Genomic DNA, 14,576 nt, shown 5'->3' on the forward strand with positions numbered 1-14,576 from the left:
TAATAGAGACTTGGTCAAATTCTGCTCTCTGGTTCCCCTGCTGGTAATTTACAGCGTTACAGCTGCCTATAATAAAGAGTTGGGGGAGTTCCGCTCTCTGGCTCCTCTGCTGGTAATATTACAGCACTACAACCTGCTATAATAGAGAGTTAGTGGAGTGCGCCTCTCTGGCTCCACCTGCTGGTAGCTCTCAGCATCCACAGCGCTCAGACTACAACTCCCGGCGCGCGCTGCTCCCTCGCTCTCATTGGCTGAGGTGGAAACACATTCCGCGATTGGCTGAGCCGGAAAAAGCGTTCCGCGATTGGCTGGTCACTCTTCACCTCAGCTCGTCGCACTGCGCAGGCGCCTGAGCTGTCAGTCAGGGAGAACCCCGCCGGTGATAATGGGGGGCAGCGAGAGCACCGGGAGGAAAGTGTCCTTCGGGCTGGATGAGGAGGAGAGGGTGCGGGTTCTGCGAGGAGTCAGGGTGAGAGGAAGTGCTGGGCTCCATGTTGGGGGGTCACTTGGAGGGGGAGTGCCCCTTTAAGAGTCATGACTACACACAGCTATATGAGCTCCACCAGGAGTGCCCCTTTAAGAGTGCATGAACCCAGCTATATATGCCTGTCATTGGTGGGAAACTGCATGAGTGCTGGGTGAGGAGTGCTGGGTGAGGAGTGCTGCTTTAAGAAGTCCCTGTAATAGACTGCATGTGGCCTCTCTGTTAGGCTTTTATGAAGAGTGCCCCTTTAAGCAGCATGGCTGCCCTCATTATAAGCCTGTTATTGGCCACTTCCTATATACACCATAGTGTACTTCATGAGGAGCGCCCCTTTAAGAAGCATGTCCTATAAGTCCCATTGCATGAGGCTGTTGGGTGCTTCATGAGGAGCGCCCCTTTAAGAAGCATGTCCTGTCAGTCCCATTGCATAAGGTTGCACCTGTGTGCTTCATGAGGAGCGCCCCTTTAAGTAGCTTGTCCTACAAGTCCCATTGCATGAGGCTGTACCTGTGTGCTTCATGAGGAGTGCCCCTTTAAGAAGCATGCTGTACAAGTTCTATTGAAAGAGGAGTGCCCCTTTAAGAAGCATGCCCTATAAGTCCTATTGCATGAGGAGTGCCCCTTTAAGAAGCATGCTGTACAAGTTCTATTGAAAGAGGAGTGCCCCTTTAAGAAGCATGCCCTATAAGTCCTATTGCATGAGGAGGGCCCCTTTAAGAAGCATGCCGTACAAGTCCTAGAGTGCCCCTTTAAGAAGCATCCTGTACAAGTCCTATTGCATGAGGAGTGCCCCTTTAAGAAGCATGCCCTACAAGTCCTATTGCAGGAGGAGGGCCCCTTTAAGAAGCATGCCCTATAAGTCCTATTGCATGAGGAGTGCCCCTTTTACGAAGCATGCCCTACAAGTCCTATTGCATGAGGAGGGCCCCTTTAAGAAGCATGCCGTACAAGTCCTAGAGTGCCCCTTTAAGAAGCAACCTGTACAAGTCCTATTGCATGAGGAGTGCCCCTTTAAGAAGCATGCCCTACAAGTCCTATTGCATGAGGAGCGCCCCTTTAAGAAGCATGTCCTATTGCATGAGGAGTGCCCCTTTAAGAAGCATGCCCTATAAGTCCTATTGCATGAGTAGTGCCCCTTTAAGAAGCATGCCCTATAAGTCCTATTGCATGAGGAGGGCCCCTTTAAGAAGCATGCCCTATAAGTCATATTGCATGAGGAGTGCCCCTTTAAGAAGCATGCCCTATAAGTCCTATTGCATGAGGAGGGCCTCTTTAAGAAGCATGTCCTTCAAGTCCTATTGCATGAGGAGTGCCCCTTTAAGAAGCATGCCGTACAAGTCCTAGAGTGCCCCTTTAAGAAGCATGCCCTACAAGTCCTATTGCATGAGGAGCGCCCCTTTAAGAAGCATGTCCTACAAGTCCCATTGCATGAGGCTGTACCTGTGTGCTTCATGAGGAGTGCCCCTTTAAGAAACATGCTGTACAAGTTCTATATCAAGAGGAGTGCCCCTTTAAGAAGCATGTCCTACAAGTCCTAGAGTGCCCCTTTAAGAAGCATCCTGTACAAGTCCTATTGCATGAGGAGTGCCCCTTTAAGAAGCATGCCCTACAAGTCCTATTGCATGAGGAGGGCCCCTTTAAGAAGCATGCCCTATAAGTCCTATTGCATGAGGAGTGCCCCTTTTAAGAAGCATGCCCTACAAGTCCTATTGCATGAGGAGGGCCCCTTTAAGAAGCATGCCGTACAAGTCCTAGAGTGCCCCTTTAAGAAGCATCCTGTACAAGTCCTATTGCATGAGGAGTGCCCCTTTAAGAAGCATGCCCTACAAGTCCTATTGCATGAGGAGGGCCCCTTTAAGAAGCATGCCCTATAAGTCCTATTGCATGAGGAGTGCCCCTTTTACGAAGCATGCCCTACAAGTCCTATTGCATGAGGAGGGCCCCTTTAAGAAGCATGCCGTACAAGTCCTAGAGTGCCCCTTTAAGAAGCATCCTGTACAAGTCCTATTGCATGAGGAGTGCCCCTTTAAGAAGCATGTCCTACAAGTCCTATTGCATGAGGAGGGCCCCTTTAAGAAGCATGTCCTATAAGTCCTATTGCATTGCCCCTTTAACTCATTTGGTATTACAGCTATTTTCTATTTTTTAGCACCAATGTAAAAATCTGCATTTTTGGCTCTAAAATCACCCAAAACTCCCAAAAAGTTGGAGATCTTCTGAAGGCCGAGACCTTGTGGAATAAAAGAATGGCAGTTGCAATTGTTTAACCACTTGCCCTCTGGAAGATTTACCCCCCTTAATGACCAGGCCATTTTTTGTGATACGGCACGGCGTTACTTTAACTGACGATTGCGCGGTCGTGCGACGCTGTACCCAAATAAATAAAATAAAGAAATGTCCTTTTTTCCCCACAAATAGAGCTTTATTTTGGCGGTATTCGATCACCTGTGCGATTTTTATTTTTTGCGCTTTAAACTAAAAAGACAATTTTGGAAAAAAAAAATATATATTTTTTTGCTTTCTGCTAAAAAAACATATCCAATAAAAAATTTAAAAAATCGAATTTATTTTTTAAATTTAGGCCAGTATGTATCCTGCTATACGTTTTTGGTAAAAAAAAAAAATCCCGGTACGCGTATATTGATTGGTTTGCACAAAGGTTATGGCTTCTACAAACTAGGGGATATTTTTATTTAATACTAGTAATGACGGCGATCAGCGACTTATAACGGGACTGCGATATTGCGGCGGACAGTGAGACACTAACTGACACTAATACAGTGATCAGTGATAATATTCACTGTCACTGTACTAATGACACTGTCTGGGAAGGGGGTTAACATCAGGGGTGATCAAAGGGTTATCTGGGTGCCTAGCCAGTGTTTGTGTGCTGTGTTGGGTGTTTTTATTAGGGGAAGAGATACAATTTATTTCCTGCTTTGCAGAGACACAGGATGCATGCCTTTCCCCTGTCAGAAGGGCGCTCTGCCTTGTATGCATAGGCCGATCACAGTTCTGTCTCTCTGCCTGACGATTGGCGGGTGCTGGCGGACATTGAGTACTTGTCACCCGCCGATCCGCTTCTGCTGTGTGTAAAAACAGTGGAAGCGAGCAGCCGGTGTTCTGTCAGAATACCATACCCTATCAGAATTCCATACCTTCGTCATTTCCGGTTGGGGATCAGCTGTGGCTTCGTCATGAATCAGCTGTTGCTGCGTCACAAGTCCTACTGCGCATGCGCAGAATAGGTCTTGTGACGTCATACCGTTGCTCCGGTCCTCCTAGGGCAGTGGTCCTCAACCCTGGCCTACAGGGCCCACTAACAGGCCAGATTTGCAAGATAACTGAAATACATCCCAGGTGATATCATTTGCTGCTCAGTGATTGCAGTACTCTAGTCTGCATCTCCCCAAGGTAATACTTAAAATCTGGCCTGTTAGTGGGCCCTGAGGACCGGAGTTGAGGACCACTGTCCTAGGGCATAAAGATGAGCGGCGGCCACCTTTCCTTTGCTCATCTCTATGCCTAGCCACCTGCAGCCCCAGATCTTTTTGTGGGCTGTGCGACCTGCCAGGTAAGCCCGAAAACCTCCTTCACCTCCGTTGTCTCCAGATCTGACCTACTGCTTGCTTCTGAAAACTTTAAACCAGTTGGTTCCCTGAGATGTAATACAATATTGTTTTATTTCCTCCAGCTGACTGATGACCTTGTCAGTCGAATGAAGGAGCAGAATCTGTCACCTACATCCGATCATCTGCCACCTCCGCAGTCGTCTCTTCCAAAGGGCGGACCTGCGCCCTCTGCATCAGATTACCTACCCAAAACTGAAGGTATGCAAAATGTTTGCTTTTTTTTTTTTATTAGGAAGGTCTGTTAAAGTGGTTGTAACCCTAAAAAAAAAAAAGATCCCGTTCCCTTAAAGCATGGTAAATTGCATAGTGCTTTTATGGTGTCATTTTTATTTCTCTACTCTGTAAAAAACCTGGTTGATCCTGTCAGTTCCTGTGTCCCCTTGTGCGTCCTGACCACGGTAATCATGGCGGCTGAGCCCTGATTACTGTGGTCAGTTTATATGCCTCTGTCATCCCGCACCACTCTCCCCCCTCTCTCCCTCCTCCTCTCCTCGTCAGCTCCTGTTTGTAAGCCACCCCCTCCCCGTTTATTGCCTTTCTGAGCGGCAGTAAAGTAACTGCTCAAATTTCCTGCCAGCCCCTCTGCTAGGACAGAATGTACTGTACAGTGTATGTGCTTTTTTAATATTCTAAATGCCTTATTTCACCTCGCCAATCAGCGGTCACGTGACTGTCTGGCAGACGTCAGAGGGAAATCTCAGCCCCTCCCACTGTAGTGCATACATCAGAGGAAGAGAGAGATGGGCGGTCACGTGACCACTGATCATCGAGGTGAAAAAAGGTATTTAGAAAAATTTTTTTAAGCACAAATGGTGTACAGTCATTTTGTCCTAGCAGAGGGGCTGGCAGTGATTGGAAGCACTGCCTTTACAACCCCTTTATGATTTTACTTCCTAGCATTTGGAAATTTAAGTCTGACCTCCAGCCCTCCCTTCAGTCTTGCACAGTTGTTCAGGCTCCGTTCCTAGACTGAAATTGCTTACTCTGATTTCACTGCACACTGTGAGCTTCTCACATTGTGCATTAGAAGATGCAGCAAGTCAGATAGAGCCCCGCCTCATTTATTGGCTGAAACACATCCAGCATCATCTAGCCTTTTATTCTCAGCCATTCTCTGGTCAGCCCCATTCATTCATTTGATTTTAATTTAGAGGGACAGCATGACATGTGGGTGTTATAGAGGGTGGTCTGCATGAAAATACAGCCTAACTAGGAACATCCATTCCTCCAGTCTGCATCCCACCATCAAAGCATTTTGATATTTCTATAATTCCTCTCAAGAGCCACTGCATGCATTAGGCCTGAGGATTTGTTGAGAATAGTCATAGGTGTGCCTGGGCACTTCCTAATCATCGGGGTTTCTATTCGTACAGTGTCTCTGAAAATCCTGAGGTTACAGAGTCTCCTCTCTGTTGCCTCCTCAGTCAATGGGAAAGGAACTCTACCTGTGCCCCCACCCCAGAGCATCTTACTTGACTTTACAACAGGAGATGCCGGCAGCGGGAGCAGGCAGGAGAGGGAGGAGTAAACGCACCCTGCAGTGTGGGACGGACTTCAGCCTACCAGGAGAAGGTAAGCTGGGCTGAGCACACCTTAGTGGGGGATGCCCAATGTCCTCCATACACAAAGGAGGGAGGAGAGGCTGTGCTCCCTCTAGCAGGGCCATTGTGTTTTAGATGTTAGATTGATTTTTTTTTTTTTTTTTGTCTGAAGGCAACTGCACTGACTGTTTCTTCTGGAGGAAGGACATTACAGTCTGAGATCCCCCAAAATTTCTGCACACATGTGTATTTGAGCTTTGGGGTGCACACCCTAATGCGATAGGCTGCGCACACCTATGAGAATAGTACTGAGGTAGGGTGCTGCAATGTTTTCACAAACTATTTTCAGCATCCTGCTAGCCCGTCCCACTAGACATGATCTGCCTGCATTGATAGAGAATACACAGAGGGCCAGTGATGGCATTTCTGGGTCCAACATAAGGTATCTAGTGAAACGTTTATTAGAAATAAACATTAGCTTTAAAGTTTACTTACTGTATCTCATAACATCATTTGAGGCCTGCTCTGCTGTTAGCAGTCATACAGAAGGCTGTGCATATTTCGGTGTATTTTGAAAGCATTGTCCACATTTCCCTGTACCACCTAGGCAGATTCATACTTCCCTCCCATCTAATATTTTTTCACTGCCAGTTTACTGTGACTGGCTGTGAAGAGGGAAGCCGCTGAGAAGACGCTTCAGCTTGTGCGGACAAGTGACTAACATAAAAGCCAGCCAATAGCATGTGAAGAGAGAGGAGTGCTCTGATCTTGGATTACATTCTACCTGGTTCGACTTTATGGATCCCACATCTGTATAATGCAGAATATAAATTTAAGTAAACTGTGTTTTCTATTTTCAGCAGTCCTGCATTGTTTTTACTTTATATGAACAGAATTATTGCAACACAAATTGCCACATAAATGGACAGTTTTTAATCTTTAGCCCTGTAGGACCTAAAATAATGAGTTCTTTGTTACAGGTACTCAGGGTCAATCTGCTGAAGGAAGCAAAAAAAGTCCTACGTATGCAGAGGATGAACTATACAGGAGGTAAGAGTCCTTTTTTAAAGATGACCAGTTCTGTGGAAGCATTGCTCAGAAAAGGGATGCAAAGGACTAGTCCCTAATATTGTCTAAGGTCTCTCTGCAGCTGATCTTTACCCAATTACTGATTACTATGTCTCGATCTCCACTGTGTCGCTATGTGGAGGCGGCCATTTTCATTGAGTTTTGCTTCCTCACGTCAAAGATGCTCCCCCAGTGAGTGGTGGTCTGATGACTGGTGGGATAATGATCGAAAAGCAGCAGGAGAGAAGGACAGAGCACACATTGAGAGAAAGAATGAAGCAAAAGCAGGGAAATCCTTGCACTGCAGGAACTTGGGTACAGCTTACCCTCCAGCAAGGAAAACAGTGAGTGCACTGCAGATCATGCAGCTATAAAGCTATATAGCCACAAAGCCTAGGCATGGTCTTATTTATTAAAGTGGTTGTAAAGGCTGAAGGTTTTTTACCTGCATGAAGGTAAAAAACCTTCAGTGTGCAGCTACCCTCTCAGTCCCCCTAATATTTACCTGAGCCCGATCTTGATTCAGCAATGTGCACGAGAGCCGGGCATCTCCCAGGTCTCTCCCTCCTGGTTTGCTGAGATGCAGTAGCAGGAGCCATTGGCTCACGCTACTGTCAATCACAGCCAGGGAGGCAGGAGCCGGGCTGAGCTGCCCTCTCAGGGTCTTAGGGACACAGAGAGACCACTCTAAAGTGAGCATGCATGAGTGGCATCTTAGCAAGCGACTTGCTATGGGGGCACTCAGCAAATGGGTGGGGGGGGGGCCCAGTGCTCCATCGGAGGACCCGAGAAGAGGAGGATCAGGGCTGCTCTGTGCAAAACCATTGCACAGTGCAGGTACATTAAGTATAACATGTCTGTTATTTTTTTTGCCTATACAATAACTTTAAAAGTAACCTGTGAATTTTACTGGCAGATCCCCTTTAACCTCCAACACTTGCTTTGCTATGCTATACATGTTTCAAATTAGACTGTATCATTGGTTGGGTGTGGACAATACCTAGGGTCCGTCATAAAATGGATCACTTGATGACATTGTGAGTACGTAACCCAGTGAACATTTTTTGATTTTTCTTATGTTATGTTTTATTTTGCATTTTCTCAGATATGAGAGGGAACAGGCCATCATCCAGGAAGAGCTCGCCCGACTCTCCCAACGAGAGCATGAGACAGTGCAGGAGAAATACAGGTCAGCCATTCTGCGGGAGAAGAATTACACCAACCAGGAGCGCCGGAGAGCCGAGCAGCTGGTGAGTTTCAGATGCATGTATGCTGTTTTTTTTTTCTATTATTATGACTTTGTACTTCTGAATTTAGCTACAGTATTCATTGCCTGTGTTTTTGTTGTCTTATGACGGTCCAGGCTTGTAAAGTCTCTGTTGTACCCATTCAGAAGTGTTCACCTTTTGCTGTTGGCCAAATTCTGTCAAGGCATGTGGAGAGTCATTTAGGGGCAGCTTCATACCATTCTAACATGCGTTGCAATAAATCTAAACTCCGGGCAGAAATTTTGAAGCATTCTTATCAATGAATTAAACCAATGCCGCAGCCACTGTGAAGTCACTGTGGGGAACCAGCATATTAAGGGCCCAGTGTCTCTTATTTCCTCTGTGTAAGACCAATAGCCACTCTGCGGCTCTTTCCTCGGGCCGCCGGTCCTGTAGCATCCTTGCTAACCCTTTTTTCCATTGGTGATATAGCTACCTCACTGCTGGCTGTAGTGGAAGGATCCAGAAATCTCAGACTCCCGGTCTGTCCAATCCACTAGGCTCTGTCTGAGCAGTGTGCAGCGATGTTGTGTATTCAAGCATCAGCAACTATCCTGCTTCTGCTCAGACCATTGCCCCCACATTCAGACCTACTATTGGTTACAGTTCCTATTTGATGATGAATATTGTAGTCCATATCACCAGCTCTGCAGAGTGACAGAAAGTGAAGTTGGGGATTCCCTAAAACCATCTCCCTTAGCCCGGATATTGATGCAATTTCCAATGGACAGCAATGATGTCGCCAACTTTTACAGGGTTCCTATCTGTGCACTGTGGTGTGCTGCAATGCAGCAGTGGGTTGAACAAAAAAAACCTGACAGATCCCCATATTAACACATGCAATATTGATGCGGGCATTTCTCCAGCTGGAACATTAGATTCTAACAGGGGGACCCCCTCCCCCCCCCGGCCACCAAGCAAGAATACACTGATCAGTGCCACTGGGTGCAAGCACTGATCAAATGCTTTTTTTTCTAGCATGATCATCTGACAGAAGCTGTTCATTAGACCGGCTTCTGTTGAACAAACAACTGTACACAAACTTAAAGTCAGCCAGATGATTTCTCTTACGTCCTCCGACAGTCGCCGCCTCTTCATATTCGTCACATATGGGGTATTAGACTTTGCTCCGAAGGAGTAGCTAGGCAACAGAATATGTTAACAATAAAGCTTTAACATATCCCACCCTCAAGGGGTGGTCCCCTCAGTCAATACCCTCCTACTTCCTGCAACCATATCTCAGTTTTAATGTCTAGCTTGTCAGGAGTGGCTGGCTCTCTCTGTGCTGGGACTTTTTGTCCCAGACTCTTTCTTCTTTTTAATATTTTGTTTGAGTTTTCTCTCTACCTTTACTTAGCTGTTATTTTTGTCAGCATTAGTTAGTTCTTCGGACGAAGAGGATCATGCGGACTGGGTCTCGGGCTGATCCCCCTGATCGCAGGTCGTGGGTCAGTGGCTTCCCAGTCTGCCATCGAGCGTTCAGCCAGGTAACGCTCCTGGCACAGTGAACGACCCATCCCTGTTCGGTGCAGGGATGATTGGTGAGGTGGCTACCTCACCGGACGCTGTGCGGTTTCTTAACCGCCATTGTGTGCGTCTTGAATTGCGACTCTCCCTGCCTCATGTGCAGCGGCTTGTTCGCCTGTGCGGGTTCCCCACGCCATGTGAGGTAAGTGTATCTATGTGGGGACCTGTCTGTCTGGGGGGGGTCTCAGTCTGGGACTGTGTAACCTGCCTTTATTCACACTGCTTGTCTCCCTATCTCTCGGCTGCATGCTGTGGGCTGCAAGGGGGGGGGGGGGGGAGCTGTGTGACACTGTGTGTGTCAGGCTGGGCAGTGTGGGAAGCTGTGTGCTGTGGGGCATGTTTTTAATGGCATGTTGGGGCATATACAGCGATCGCTGCGGCGATCTAACATGTATCCATATAATGGGATAAAATTGTGTGTGTTTTTATGCACTTTGGAGCGGCGATTTCGGCGCCAAACGACGCCATTTTACCGGCGCCCGCTCCGGCCGCATGGTTTACATGCACGGCGGCCATTTTCTTGTAGCCTCCATAGGCTTACATAGAGCGCCCTGGCAGCATCACTTCCTCTTTCCTGGAACACCGATCGAGGCAGCAGCAGCAGCGGGGTCTCCTCAGGTTTTATCCTTCTATTCCTGTTTTCCATTGCCTGTATTCAGTCTGTATATTCCCTGTGGGGGTCTCATTGTGCCTGAGTGTGGTGCGGTGGGCTGCGCTTGCCGCGCTTGCTGAAAGGGGGCAGTTAACCCTTGGTTGTCTGGCATACAGGGGCAATGGATTCTCAGGAGGGCAAGTTTCCCACAGTATTGGTGGAAAGCCAGGGGACCGCTGTTTCCCCCCCAGGGGGGGATTTAGCCACTATTGTGGCTGGCCTTGCTGCCCAGGTGCAAATGCTGGTGGCTGCTCAATCTACTAAACGGCCCAGAGTTGCTCTGTCCTCTGATTCTGAGGGTGAAGGTGATGGGGCTGTTCTGGCAGGGACCCCCTTATCGGGGTCCCGCTCCTCTCTTGATCTAGTGGGGTCTGAGGTGGAGGCTGAAGTTGAGGGGGTCGATAATTCTCCCCCTGACTCGCCTGAAGAGCTTGCAATCATGGATGAGTTGATTGCTTCCATTAAGCAAACGCTGCGTTTGCAGGACGAAGTGTGTCCCCCCGCTGCCTTGGCGGCTTATGGGACGCAGAGAAAACGCAGGACGCCGCAGGTTTTTCCCTGCAATGCTGATTTTCAGCGCGCTGTTAAGGATCAATGGCGCGATCTGCGCAAACCTTTTGCGGTACCAAGTAAATTCAAGCTGCGTTACCCTTTCTCGCCTGCCACTGATGAACGGTGGTGTGTGCCTCCGCCAGTGGATCATGCAATTGCGGTTTTGAACAAAGCCACTGCGATTCCTGCAGAGGGTTCCCCTGTTTTCCGTGATGCCACGGATAGGAGACTGGAGTCTCTTGCCCGTCATACTTATTCTGTTACGGGTTCTATGCTTAAGGCTCTGTTTGCTTCTCTCATGGCGGCCCAGGCGATCGCAAGTTGGACGCAGATGCTTAGGCGCGTCCTAGTGGCCGATTCGGCCTCGGCGGCGACCCTGGATATGGTGGATCAGATCCACCAGGGTGTCATGTATCTGTGTGATGCGGACCTGGACCTGATTCCGTTGGCTGCACGTGTGCACAGCGTGGCGGTGTTGTCTCGCCGCCTGGTTTGGTTGAAATGTTGGTCGGTGGACCAATCTTCACGTAAAACCTTAGCCAATCTGCCTTATGATGGGTCTCGCCTTTTTGGGGAGTCCCTGGATGTATTGATTAAGGGGATCACCGGGGGTAAGAGCACTCTCTTGCCCCATTTCCCCAAGGCTAAGGGGGCTTCTGGGAAGAAGCATGCGAATTTTCGGCCCCCTCAGGGGTCCTTTCGTGCCTTTCGGCCGCACTACAAGGGCAAACCGTTCAAAGGCCAAGGCTCTCAGAAGAAGCCCTGGTCTGGGAAACAGAAGTCCGGCCAATCCGGACCTGCGGCCCATAACAGTTCGGCCTGAAGGGGCGCCCTCACCCAGTTTTGGGGTGGGGGGACGCTTGCTCGGTTTTCTTCAGCCCTGGTTGGCCCGTGTGCGGGACAGATGGGTTCTGGAAATCGTTCGATCTGGTTACAAGATCGAGTTTCTCTCTCGGCCGGAGAGCAGATTTTTTCCCTCAAATCTACAACTGTCTCCAGAGCGCCTGCGGGATCTGCACCTGGCGGTGCGGGACCTGAGGGCTCAGGGTGTGGTGGTTCCGGTGTCTCATCGGGACAGATTTCGGGGGTTTTATTCCAATCTGTTCACCGTGCCCAGGAAGGAGGGCAAGGTTCGTCCGATTCTGGACTTGAAGGCTCTGAACCGCTCTGTGCGGGTTCGCAAGTTCCGCATGGAATCCCTGCGCTCGGTGGTGGCTGCCCTGGTTCCGGGGGAATTCATGGCCTCCATCGATTTGAAGGATGCGTACCTTCACATCCCCATATTCGAGGGGCATCAGAGATACCTTCGATTTGCCATTGCGGAGGATCACTACCAGTTCGTGGCGTTGCCCTTTGGGCTCGCCTCGGCTCCGCGGGTCTTCACCAAGGTGCTTGCACCGGTTCTGGCATTATTGAGGGCCCAGGGCATTTCTGTCCTGGGGTATCTGGACGACATTCTGATTCGGTCTGCGACCAGTCAGGGTCTGGAGAAGGACCTGTCTGTCACAATGCAAACTCTGCAGGAGTTCGGTTGGACGATAAATGTTCCAAAGTCGACACTGAGTCCGTCGGTTCGTCTTCCCTATCTGGGAATGATACTGGACTCGGTGCAGGCGAAGGTCTTCCTGCCGGAAGACAAACTCAGGACTCTTCAGGAGGAAGTCAGGTCCCTCAGGGACGTTCCACACTCGTCTCTGCGGACGTGTATGAGATGTCTGGGTTTGATGGTCTCGGCCTTCGAGGCGATTCCTTTCGCTCAGTTTCACACGCGGGGTCTCCAGGCGGAGATCCTGTCCAAGTGGGACGGGCGACCCCAATCTCTGGATCTTCAGATCTCGTTGAGTCATCGCACCAGGGAAAACCTTCTGTGGTGGCTACAGTCCCCGTTGGTGTCCGGGGGCAAGTCGTTTCGTCCGATCTCGTGGACGATAATCACTACGGATGCCAGCCTGTCGGGCTGGGGTGGTGTTCTGGGCGTTCTGTCCGCCCAGGGGACCTGGTCGGAGGGGGAGTCTTCCCTCCCGATCAACATTCTGGAATTACGTGCAATAAGGCTCTGTCTTCATCGCTGGACGGACCGGCTGCAGGGCTGCCCGGTTCGGGTGCAGACGGACAATGCCACGGCGGTGGCCTACATCAACCACCAAGGGGGCACCAGGAGTGCCCGAGCGGCTCGAGAAGTGGCCGACATTCTGTCTTGGGCCGAGACTCATGTCCCGGCGATAACGGCGGTTCACATTCCGGGAGTGGAGAACTGGCAGGCGGACTATCTGAGTCGCCAGACCCTGGATCAGGGGGAATGGTCTCTCCATCCGGCTGTCTTCCAGATGTTGTGCGCGAAGTGGGGTCTTCCAGATGTGGACCTGTTCGCGTCTCGCCTCAACTACAAGGTGAAGAGGTTCGTGGCAAGGACGCGCGACCCTCGGGCAGACGCGTCGGACGCGTTAGTGGCCCCGTGGCATCAGTACAGGCTGATGTACGCTTTTCCACCGATTCAGTTGCTGTCCAGGTTCCTTCGCAGGTTACACTCGGAACGCAGCACGGTGATTCTTGTGGCACCGGACTGGCCTCGCCGGTCCTGGTACGCAGACCTCGTGAATCTGGCGGTCGACGCCCCCTGGCGTCTGCCTCTTCGAGACGATCTACTGTCTCAAGGACCGATTTACCATCCTGCTTTACAGTCGCTGGCTTTGACGGCCTGGCTGTTGAGACCGAGGTCCTGAAGGAGAAGGGTCTCTCTCCAGAGGTCGTTCATACCTTGATCAACGCGAGGAAGTCTTCCTCGGGAAAGGTTTATTACCGTACTTGGAAGGCCTATTTTGCCTGGTGTGAGTCCAGGGGGTTTTCACCCCGCACGTACTCGGTTTCCCGTGTGCTGTCTTTCCTTCAGACGGGTGTCGATCAGCGTTTGGCGCTGGCCACGATAAAGGGTCAGGTGTCTGCGCTGGCCGTTCTGTTTCAACGTCCCGTGGCTTCCAACTCCTTGGTTGGCACTTTTGTTCAGGGTGTGCGGCATCTGGTTCCTCCTAGGAGGGATCCTTTGCCCCCCTGGGACTTGAATCTAGTTCTATCTGTGTTACAACGTGCTCCTTTTGAACAGATCAGGGAGATCTCGTTGTCTCTGTTGTCCAAAAAGGTCGCCTTTTTGGTGGCGATCACTTCGGCTCGCAGAGTGTCGGAACTGGCGGCTTTGTCTTGCAAGTCTCCGTACCTGGTTGTTCATTTGGATAAGGTGGTCTTGCGACCTAATCCTTCTTTTCTGCCGAAACGAGTTTCGGAATTCCATCTTAACGAGGATATTGTTTTGCCTTCGTTGTGCACGAAGCCTAAACATCCAAAGGAGGTGAGATTGCACTCTCTGGATGTTGTTCGGGCGATTAGGGTTTACCTTAAATCGACTGAGTCTTTTCGTAAGACGGACTCCTTGTTTGTTCTTCCAGAGGGTCCTCGGAAGGGCATGGCGGCTTCGGCCTCTACCATCGCCAAATGGATCAGGCAGACCATTGAACAGGCCTATGCCTTGCAGGGGAAGGTTCCCCCTGTGCCTGTGAAGGCGCACTCTACTAGATCACTGAGTACGTCTTGGGCCTGCCGTCATGGGGCTTCTGTAGCCCAGGTGTGTAAGGCGGCGACTTGGTCGACCGTGCACACTTTCACAAAATTCTACAAAGTAGATGTTCAGGCATCGGTGGATGCTTCCTTTGGCCGCAAGGTTCTTAGTGCGGCTGTTCCCTAGGGTCCCTTGTTGGGGACTCCTGGCTGTTGGGATATCTTTTGTATCCCCTGGTTTTTTTGTCTTTTCCTGGGTTGTTGCTCCTGTTGAGCACTTATTTTTGCTGTTGCCCAGCTGGT

The 14,576-nt window shown here is 49.9% G+C and overlaps 1 protein-coding gene across 1 annotated transcript in view; it reads left to right on the top strand.

The window, feature by feature from the left end:
- The first annotated feature begins 322 nt into the window (after positions 1-322).
- The window catches only part of CHCHD6 (coiled-coil-helix-coiled-coil-helix domain containing 6), a 478,181-nt gene continuing 463,927 nt past the window's right edge, over positions 323-14,576 (top strand). Inside the window, exons 1-4 of the mRNA XM_082265088.1 lie at positions 323-469; positions 4,179-4,314; positions 6,638-6,707; positions 7,831-7,975. Coding sequence (XP_082121214.1) covers positions 386-469; positions 4,179-4,314; positions 6,638-6,707; positions 7,831-7,975 — 435 coding nt within the window. The 5' untranslated portion in view covers positions 323-385. The remainder of the gene's footprint in view (positions 470-4,178; positions 4,315-6,637; positions 6,708-7,830; positions 7,976-14,576) is intronic.

Source organism: Pelophylax lessonae (genome assembly GCF_965119305.1).
Source record: "Pelophylax lessonae genome assembly, chromosome: 8".
Classification (NCBI taxonomy): Eukaryota; Metazoa; Chordata; class Amphibia; order Anura; family Ranidae; genus Pelophylax; species Pelophylax lessonae.